The following is an 11300-nucleotide window of genomic DNA, read 5'->3' on the forward strand; positions in this document are numbered from 1 at the left end:
AAACCAATGATAAAAAGCATATATGTGCAAAGTCAATTAGATTTTAAAAATAATGTCTTTTTTCATAATACAGGTTATTAATAAGAAAGTGAAAGGAAACTAAACAAACATTTTATCATGAAAACCTGCTTCCAGCGAAAACAGAAAATTCACCTGACGCATCCACATGGGTCTTTCTTCCTTTTACAAATCCACATACAGTTTTAAGTGAGGTTTTACTCTGAAAGCTAAAAGAATGAGGAGTACTTGTGGCACCTTAGAGACTAACAAATTTATTTGAGCATAAGCTTTCATGAGCTAAAACCCACTTCATCAGAAGCATGCAGTGGAAAATATAGGAAGATAGATATATACATACACACACACACACATACACACACACAAAGAGGACATGAAAAATTGGGTATTGCCATACTAACTCTAACGAGAGTAATCAGTTAAGGTGGGTCATTCTCAGCAGGAGAAAAAAAAACTTTTGTGGTGATAATCAGGATGGCCCATTTCCAATAGTTGACAAGAAGGTGTGAGTAACAGTAGGGGAAAATTAGCATGGGGAAATGGGTTATTACACAAAGTAAAACCTGTCAACTCCCAGTCTTTATTCAAGCCTAATTTAATGGTGTCAAATCTGCAAATTAATTCCAATTCTGCAGTTTCTCGTTGGAGTCTGGTTTTGAAGTTTTTTGTTGGAGTATCGTGACTTTGAGGTCTGTAATCGAGTGATCAGGAAGGCTGAAGTGTTCTCTGACTGGTTTTTGAATGTTATAATTCTTGACGTCTGAATATTATCTGGAAAGAGAAGTTTTGTTTCTCTTGGACTTGCTGCTATTATGCTACAGAAGAAAGTTTTCTGTGTGTCTATGTGCTCTATGCTGACATCTGCATGTAAACAGTTCTGAGTAATCTATTATAATTTATTTGTAATGCTGCAGTGCTCAGGGTCGTAAGCAGAATCAGAGCACTATTCTAATAAGCTCACTGTACAAAGACATACAGTAAAAGACAGTTCCTGCCTGAAAAAAGCTAAAAGACAAGACATAACATGTAGGTGTAGCATGCAGTGGAGGAGGCGATGGATAGAAAAAAGAAACAATATTAAGAACACATTGTTATGCCACATTTAGGCATAAGCCTTCTGAGTCATTCTGGCCAGCAAAGGATTAGTCCTCGGGATCTGGCCCCAAATCTCTCCAAGTGTGTTTACTCTTCCATTATCAGTTTCTGTACTCATTAAACTACTTTGATTAGTAAATATTAAAGGAAGTTCTGAATTAAGGTTAGGAGGAGATGAGGACACAGATGTCCTTTTACAAGGGATTTTAATGTCTTAGTACAGCTAAACTGATCTAATTTCAGTTTGGGAAATGCTTCAGATCAAATGGAAATTTGCTACAGCAATAACAAATAATACCAAATATTAAACAACTTGTTATGGATTTAATAATTTGCTCACTTTCTTTCAAAAAGGAAAGAAAGGCTGAAAAATCAACTAACAGAAGTATTTAAAAATAAACCAGAAAAGTGAAAATAAAAAGTCCTAATTAGCAAATGAGAACCTTGAGATGCAGAAAGTGATGAAAGAAAAACTACAGAATACTTAAATTCAGAGACATGGGTAAAAATACCACACATCAGCCTATGAAAGACATTGCGCTATCTCCAGTCTTCCAGTCTCTAAACAGAAACAGGGAATCTAAGTCATCATCAGCATGACCACCCTGAGTTTCCTGAACATTTGCCTTGTCCTGCTCTTCTCCACCGGAAGCTCATCTGTGGACTGTAACATGCTTCACTTCCAGCAAAACAAAGTGAACCAAGCTAGTTTACAGCTTCTGGAAAAAATGGGAGGACAATTTCCTGTGCAATGTCTAAATGAAAATTCAAACTTCATATCCCTCCAGAATGTTCTCAGCTCCAGAGAGTTCCAGAAGGAGAATGCCATGGTGGCAATCCAGGAGATCCTCCAACAGATCTTCAATATCTTCAGCAAAAGTCACACCCAAACTGCCTGGGATAGGAGTTCCATAGTTGCATTCCAAAGTGGACTTCACCAGCAAATTGAGCTGCTGAAGATGTGGTTCGATAGAGAAAAAAAGTTGGAGACAACCTACCCACAAAATGAGGACTTCAGCAGGCTGACAGTGAAGAAATATTTCCGTGTGATAGAAAATTTCCTGAAAGAAAAGCAATACAGCCTGTGTGCCTGGGAGATCATTCGTGAGGAAATGAGAAGATGTTTTCTGTTTATTGATCAACTCACAAAAAGGCTTAAAAACTAAGGTATTTTACAAAACACCTTTTTTAGAGTAATTGAAATAATAGTTTTGGGGAAAAACAGGTAAAACATGCTGTGCTTTCATTTAAAAACTATTCTATAGGTTCTGTTCTATCCTTTATTAGAGAATATCCTGTTTATATTGCTGATATACAAAAGTGATATATGCACCTCATATAATATATCCAGGGATATGACTTTGTTCAATAGATTGATGAAATGAACAGGGGAATAAAAACTGGCCTGCTCTAAACAAATACCAATCAAGATAACATTCCACTCAGAACACCTGAAAATCGATCCCTTTTTATCCCATGCTATCTTTAGATTGAGGTCTTCTGCAGGGGAGGACAGGCAGGATTCCCTATCTGCTTTCACTGGCTCTGTTCACCTATGGAGTTTAACAGTTTTAGTAAAACCTTCTGTAAAGAGAGAGTTTCTTTGTTAGGCTTACTGGAAGGCAACTTAGGACTTATGATATGGAATCATCATTTTCTAAATATTTCACTATTGAAGTGTTCTCTGTTTGAACCATTTTCCTCTCTCATTGCAGCTCATGATGGTGGGCACTTTTACTACTGAAGTAATGAAATCAGCTGAAGGAAACTGCACCCTATGCTGGAATCTTTTCTGTCTCAGTTGCTTCTTCTCATAATTACTTTTACAAAGTTAAAAGTTTGTACCTTGAAATAAGCAGCAGACTCACCCAGATATATTTTATATATTAGGTTTTCTTACCTTAATGTTTTGCTCACTTTTTAAATGCAAAAAGTAGAATGCCTCAAGCTGCTTTAATTTACTCTCTCTACTGTGAAAATATTTTCAGATCATTTTTCTGGATTTGCCAAAATTTATCCACAGGCCAATTTTTATTTTATTTATACATGTACTTATTGCCCTTATTTATATTTATAAATAAAATTATTTTATTCAAGCTACAAATCTACTACAGAAATTGTCTGAGTTAATTACATAAAAATGATGATGTCTTAAAACACTTACATATTTACCAAAACATTTACCTCAGAAGTGGTTTACTTTAAGTTCACAATTCCCTAGAAAATACCAACTGTGTGGTAATCAATCAATCTTTCCATTATATGGCATGAATCTGCATCTCTTGTACTTCCAAACTACTATTGCCAGGAACTGATGTCTTAGATGTTCAGGACCAGCAGCGCAGGACCAGGCCCTCATTGTTATCTCCTGATATTTACTGAATTTATTCCCACTCTACTTGTACATATCAGACACTATGATTCTGAAGAGTCTAACAAGACTCGTTTTTTTTCTGAGATCCTTTCGAAGTCAAGCCTGAGTTTCATATAATAAAATATTTCTTAAATACAGATGAAGTAATAAGAATATTAATATCAGTTATTGCTATTAATACCTTGAACTTGCTAGAGCAGATGTCAGAGCATTTTATAACCAAATCCTTATGCCCTTATTCATGATAGTATTTCCATTAAAACAAAATCCAAAGTGAATTACTTCAGTGGTATGGGAACAAGTCACCAGATGGCATTATTGAAGACAGATTGGCCTCTCCGGTTGATCTCAGACAGACATTCTCAACCAGTTTTACAGTGCGGAGGAGGGTTTTTCAAACTATTGAGATGTTTGTACATTATGAAAATGATTGTTTCATGGACAGCTTCCCTGCCATTAGCGATCATAGTCACAGAAATAATAGAAACACAAGAGTGGAGGGGACCTTGATAGGTCCTCTAGTTCAGTCCCCCACATTGAGGCAAGACAGTATTATCTAGATCATCCCTGCAACAACCTCCTTAGGGCTATGTACACATTACAGTTTAAGTCAGTATAAGTTATGTTGTTCAGGGGTGGGAATGAGCCACTGCCCTGAGTGATGTAAGTTATGCCAACCGAAGCACCAACATAACTACTGCCACTCGTGGTGGCTGGAGTGATTAAGTCAACCGGAGAGCTCTCTACAACAATGCCACTCTAAACTGTGTAGTTTAATGATAGCCTAAGTGATTTGTTCCAGTGCTTAACTACCCTGACAGGTAGGAAGTTTTTCCTGATGTCCAACCTAAACATCCCTTGCTGCAATTTAAGCCTATTGCTTCTTGCCCTATCCTCAGGGGTTAAGAACAACATTTTTTTCTGCCTCCTCCTTGTAAAAACCTTTTATGTACTTGAAAACTGTTATTTCCCCCTCAGTCTTCTCTTCTCCAAGCTAAACAAACCCAATTTTTTCAATCTTCCCTCATAGGTCATGTTTTCTAGACCATTTTTGTTGCTCTCCTCTGGGCTTTCTCCAGTTTGTCCACATCTTTCCTGAAGCATGGTGCCCAGAACTGAACACAATACTCAGCTGAGCCCTTATCAGTGCTGAGCAAAGTGGAAGCATTATTTTCATGTCTAGCATACAACAGTCCTGCTAATACAACCCAAAATGCTGCTCACTTTTTTGCTATTGTTGACTCATATTTAGTTTGTGATCCACTATAATCCCCAGATCCTTTTCTGTAGTACTCCCTCCTTGACAGTCATTTCTCATTTTGTGTTTGTGCAATTGATTATTCCTTCATAAGCATAATACTTTGCATTTGTCCTTATTGAATTTCATCCCATTTAATTTAGACCATTTCTCCAGTTTGTCAAAATCATTTTTAATTCTAATCCTGTCCTCCAAAGCACTTGCAACCCCTCCCAGCTTGGTATCATCTGCAAACTTTATAAGTGTACTCTCTATGCATTATCCAAATCCTGTATTATTTTCCCAACAGATATCTGGGTAGTTGAAGTCCCTCATCATCACTAAGTCCCATGTTTTGGATGATTTTGTTAGGTGTTGAAAAATTGTCTCCTTTACCTCTTCTTCTGTGTGAGGTGGTCTGTAATAGACTCCTACCATGACATTGCTCTTAGTTTTGTTTTGGTTTTTTTACCCCTTTTACCTTACCCAGAGATGTTCAACAGGTCTACCTCTCCCTTCTATCTCAACCTCAGTGCAAGTGTATACATATTTTATACAGAAGGCAATGCCTCCTCTCTTCTCCCCCCTACTTATCCTTCCTGAGGGATAGCTCAGTGGTTTGAGCATTGGCCTGTTAAACCTAGCATTGTGAACTCAATCCCTGAGGGGGCCATTTAGGGATCTGGGTCAAAAATCTGTCTGTGGATTTAGCAAGCGGTTGGACTAGATGACCTCCTGAGGTCTTTTCCACTCCGATACTCTATGATTCCTGAACAAGCTGTATCCTTCTATACCAATATTCCAGTCATGTGACTTATTCCACCAAGTTTCTGGGATGCCAGTTATGTCATATTTGTGACTATTCACTAGTATTTCTAGTTCTTCCTGTATATTCCCCATATTTCTTGCATTAGTATACAGACATCTAAGATGTTTGTCATATTTCCCCTCTATATTCCCTCTTGTCCCTCCTAGACCATGCCACAATTTCCTACGTTTCCCCCAGATTCTGACCCTTCACCCAGGTCTCCACATTTGGACTTAACTACGGGCTTTTGTCTCCTGTCCCCATCGAACATGGTTTAAAACCTCTCTCACTAGATTAGCTTGTCTGTATTCAAAGATGCTCTTCCCCTTCCTTGACACATGAACCCCATCTCTGCTCAGCAGTCCTTCTTCTCAAAAAAGGATCCCATAGTTGAGAAAGCCAAAGACCTCCTAATAATACCAGTCATGAAGTCACGTATTTACCTCCAGGATGTGTCTGTCTCAGCCCAGACCACTTCCCTTAACTAGAGGGATTGATGTGAACACCCCCTGCACTCCCTGCTCCTTCATTCTCACTCCCAGAGACTTGTAGTCACTTCTGATCTTCTCAGGGGCATACTTTGAAATAAGTGCCTACATGGATAAGCAGCACGAGGTAGTAGTCAGAGGGCAAAACAATACTCAGCAATATTTCAGTAGCATCTTGGATACGAGCCTCTGGCAGGTAGCATGCCTCCCAGGATGCCAGGTCAGGCCCTTAGAAGGGAGTCACCAACCACCAAAACATTTTGTTTCCTCTTGGGAGTGGTGACTACAATCCTTCCAGCCTTGGGGCACATGGATTCTCCTCCTTCCCCTTTGGGGGTGATTCCTCATCCCTTGTTGCCAGGGCAGCATACAGATTTTTCTTTTAATCTCTGTGGATGGTGGATTGGGAGTAACAATGGAGTACTGCCTCCTGCCAGAAGTAAACAGCAGCCAGCTTCTGCCCTGTAAAGGAGCAGTTTCTTTCTCCCCTGGTGGTACAACTACAGTCCTCTCCAGCTGGATTTTTTTTCCCCCCAAACTTGGAGGTCTCCATATGCATGTTTTTAGTGAATTCCTCCTATGCACAGATGCTCCTCAGCCTAGCCATCTCCTCTTGTAGCTCTCCCACCTGCCTCTGTAGCTCTCTGACCTGCCTCCTGAGAATTTTACCAGTAGCACCTCTCACACTGGATGGTCCCTCCAGTCTGGTTTTCTATGATGGGGAAATGCAGTCCGCAGTCTGCAAATCCACAACAGAACCTGGGTAGAGGCACCCATATTATGGGTTGGGCTAAATTTAATTGACACTGACAGGTGTAACAGCCACCCTTCATTTGGGAAAAATACAAGAAACTGTTAAGCTCTTTATGCAACCAAATAGCTGAAACAGCAGCCTCCATCTAAAACACAGGCACCTGTCACCGTCCAAAACAAAGGCTCACATAAAGCACATGCCGGAGGATGGGTTTAACTGGACACTCTTTTGTGAAGGTCTGTGTGTCTGTGAAATAAAGACACAAAGTCAAGAAAAGCTGAGCTAGATGTCACCATGGAAACAGCCACAGTGGCACTGGGAGCATGGCCCCAAGAAAAAAGCTAGAAAAACCAAGTGCTGGCTAGAAAGGAACTTGAACCTGTGAGCAAAGAAACAATGTTCGATTCCTGCTGTGTTCAGGAAAACATGACTTTGTACATTCTTTATAACTAAGCAGAATTGTATCAAAAGTACCTGTTTCCACCATCATGTTATCCTCCTAACCTAAACAACCCACTAGACCCTGAATTTCAGCTAACCATTTGGGTCAAAGACGGGTAATAGTATAATATTCCTGTGGCAACTACAGTAGATGTTTATATTGCCAAGTAAAATTAGAATAGTATGTATTCTTAACTGTCTAATATTCTAGACCAGACAGAAACAAGGAGCACCAGGACAATCGCACCTGACAGTTCTTCAGGGCCTGCCATCAAACATTCTACAGACCACGAGTTCTGGTAATCCAGAGACTACAGCATGTGAATCACTGTTATAGATGCATAGGAGTTAATTAAAAGGAATGCTTATTGTTAGTTCTGGTGCAATTCTTTCCAGAAATTGTCCATGTCACCAATAAAAATCTGTTAATGTATAAATCTCTGACTAAAGTTAATTCTCGTATGCACACAGATTATACACACACAAGCAAATAAAGACAAACAGGATGTGGCCCTACAAGTAAGAAAGGGATATGAAAGGAGGATTTTGCAACCCCTCAAATCAGCCACTTTCATGAGGTAACATTCATTTGTTCAGCAGCATGCAGCCACACTAGAAATCAGGGTACGAGAGGAAGTGAAGAAAAATTCTATATCTATATGAAACTGCAAGAGGAACATAAAATTGTATTGGAATATGAATAACTGAGTAGGAATTCAGCCAGGAAACTGGAGTTAACACTCCTAAAATCCAGAAAAAATTGTCAGAGGTCTTCAGTGACCTCACTGCTCAAGATCTTTGTTTTACTTACATAAAAGAAAATGACACCATTCAGCAACACAGCACCAAGATGGACCCCAACACCATCATTCCATAATGACATGGGGCCTGCTGCTGCAGCACTTCAGCAAGTGAAACTCTCACTAAAGTCAATGATGGATGAAGCCATTTATAGTGCCTGATCCAAAGTCAATTGCAGTTAATGGGAATTTTTCCATTAACTCCACAGGGCTTTCCATCAGGCTCACAGACTGCACACAAAATTGCCATGCACCACATTACAAACACTACTTCCTGAAGATTTTAGGTGCTCTTTGGAATGTCAGGGAAAGTGGTAGTCATCTACGGTAGGAGCGATGTGGTCCATCTCTGCCCAGCTAGCAGAATATTGCATAGTCTTGAAGTAACTTTCAGGCTGTATGAAAAGCCATCTCACACCACTGTCGTGTGATGTGTCTTTGCTGTTTTATGTCGCAAAAACCCAAGTTTGTCCTATTAGTCAAATAAAGACAGAGTGAAACTCTGGCCCCTTTGAAGTCAATAGCAAAACTGTCATTAACTCCAATAAGGCCAGGATTTCTCAGACGGTGATAGTAAGTTGCATTTCACCAGGAATCTCAATGTGCTTTACAAAGCATTAACATAAAAAGTTATGTTGCCATCTCAAAGATGGTGTCATTTTCTGTATGTGTATGAATCTAAACATAGTCTTGACCTCTTAGAAGTAGCCCTGATATCTCTGTGGCAGGCCAAAAAAAATCAAACAAATAAAAGTCATGCCTTTCGACTTCAAAACATATTTACCCTGTTAGGAGCTTCGTTTCAGTTTGCCCCAGCAGGTCACTCCCAACTACCCACACTCTTTTTAGAAACTGGTGCAGATCCTCCTTAGAGACATTTGCCTTTAAAACAATTACAAAGCAAAACAAACTAAGACAAATGGGTTACCTTGATGAGATTGTTTCCTGAAAATGTACCCATCTTAACCAACCTCCTTCCTGCTCTTCCTGAACGTGGGGGGAAATCTGGGACATAAGAGAGTAGATAAAAACCAGGGTACTTTCCAGAGACCATGATGACAAGTGGGCTGCTGTCTATATTTCCTAGCAACTTTGCTCCCAAATATCCTAAATAGAGGCCAACTGGGCACTGAATCAATGCTGTCCCACACTACTGAGGGAAGAGGTGATAGATCCTGGGCCCTGGTTGCCTGAACCTCAGTGACTATATTCCCCATACCATATGCATGTCTGAAAAGGCAAAATCTGGAACAGAGAAATGCTGGCCCAGGAGGATTTCCTCAAAAGCCAAGACAACTGCTACCCAATAAGACATAGTTACAACGAAGTGGAATACAGCTGATACACTTACAGAGATGCAAGACTCTTGAAAACAAGAAGATATGTTTCTGAAGATTTGGAGACATCAGCAAAAGGGAAGTCATGAGAGAGCCCAGCAACTACAGATTTACAGGCCTGTAGTATATTGAATGCGCTCTTCTTCCTTTCTTTAATCACACAATCCACACTCTTTCCTCCAAACACCCTTCACCTTTATGGGGAATCTTCAGTCCTGTCTGCAAAATAACTTTGCTGAGCTGGTTCCTGTTTATTTTGTTACTTTATTCAGAGTTACAAGGTGCAATTCAGTTGGGACGTATTCCTCCTGAGTGTCTGTCTGCCTCGCTATCCCTTCCAGTATAGGGGGCAAAACATACCCATAATCATTCCGTTTTCTTCTAAAAAGCCCATAGCCCAGTCTAGGAGCTGCTACACTCGTTTCTGCCTTCCTTTAAAAAGCTGAATAATTCATTTAGCTCTTTGGCGATATCACCCATATTTTGGGCAAACCAGACTCTTCTTTGGGGAAAAAAAAAAAAGCCATGAGTAGGAGAGAGAAATTCAAGAAAAACTGTGCCAGGACTGCTAGCTGAGCTCATCTCAGATTGTTCTATCATTGCAGGGACAAGTCCATCCTCATATTCAGTGGATCCCCTGAAATCTGTGTAAGTCACAGAGGATCTACAGAGTCTCTCTGCAGATTGAGTAAAAGAGTCAGTTCTGGGGAACCATTAGATGCTCTGCCCCTCTTCCGGATCCCTAGTAGCATTAGATCCGTCACATCCACAGTCCACTCTGACTATCCCTAAAGGCCTAGCTTTCAGCGAAATCTGCATGGAGCTGATGAAGGGAAGATACAGCTTCAAGGATTTGCCCTGTGACTGTCTGACCCCGCTTCCCCCACGTATCTACCTCAGGACCTGCACTAATGCTGATCCCAGTCCCATAAGAAACAGTCCACAGAGTCCTGGAAATTAAGGATCCATGGGTCTTGAAGGCAAAACGGTTTTCTAACATTTTCCAGTGAGCAGGGCAACGTCTGTGTCCGCTTGCTGTGAACATTCTGATTTATTCAAAGAGTTTGCCTTTACTCCTTTGAACCTTTTTTTATTTGATACTTTAGCCCTTCCTGTTAGCATTTATACTTCTTAATTTGTTTGTTTCTCTTAGTCATCCTCTCTTGCAACACAATCCTTCCATATAATAAACAACCAGAATACCTACTAATGGAAGATTTCAGCGCAGAGCCAATCACAGTGACTCATATTTTTCATGAATATAAGCAGATTTATTTTCTTTAAAGAGATACTAATTTAGTGCCATCTTTAGTTTCTGATACAGGAAAGTGCATTGGGAGCCTGGGGGAATTACCCAAACTAATATGAACAGAAAGGTTGTCATGTTTTGTTCATGCCTTTTTGCTTAATTTTGTGGAAAAATTGTTTTCTTTTTTTCTTCAATTAAAAAGTCCTCTGCCTCCTGAAATGATGTAAACTCCAACATACCAAACTGGTGTTAGAGCATGAAAATCAGAAAGTGAAATTTGACCACAGGAAGTAGATTAAAACAGACCAGTCCAGTTTCCCTGTCCAAATCAAGTAAAATCCAAAGTGTGAAAATAAAACAAAGACAGAAACAATAACATCACTAATATAGCATAAATGGTAAAAGTCAAAGTAGTTTATTAAAATATCTAAAATTTTAATAATCTAGGGGAATAGTAGTACCCTATTTAAGGTTTAAATATATACACAATATGGTGTTATAATAATTTCCTTTTAACCACACTATAAAAGGCGCTGTCTCTGGACAGGCAAAACAGGTGTTTTTCAAATGTGTTAGTTGCACACAGTTTAGCTTAACATGATTTTAAAATCCAATCAAGGCATAGGCTAACATTTGAAGCTGTTTTAGCTATTTGGGTTAAAAAAAAAAAAAAAATCTAGTTGGGAGACTCTGCTAATG

At 39.5% G+C, this 11300-nt stretch overlaps 1 protein-coding gene across 1 annotated transcript; it reads left to right on the forward strand.

Annotated features, from left to right (window-relative positions):
* Nucleotides 1-1709: 1709 nt before the first annotated feature.
* LOC116835092 (interferon beta-like) lies at nucleotides 1710-2279 on the forward strand. The gene has a single exon (XM_032797581.1). It carries the CDS (start codon nucleotides 1710-1712, stop codon nucleotides 2277-2279), a length of 570 nt encoding a protein of 189 aa, XP_032653472.1.
* Nucleotides 2280-11300: the final 9021 nt, after the last annotated feature.

This window comes from Chelonoidis abingdonii, chromosome 6 (assembly GCF_003597395.2).
Source record: "Chelonoidis abingdonii isolate Lonesome George chromosome 6, CheloAbing_2.0, whole genome shotgun sequence".
Classification (NCBI taxonomy): Eukaryota; Metazoa; Chordata; order Testudines; family Testudinidae; genus Chelonoidis; species Chelonoidis abingdonii.

Coding starts and splice junctions, on each gene's coding strand:
- LOC116835092 (XM_032797581.1), top strand. CDS start 1,710: ATGACCACCCTGAGTTTCCTGAACATTTGCCTTGTCCTGCTCTTCTCC.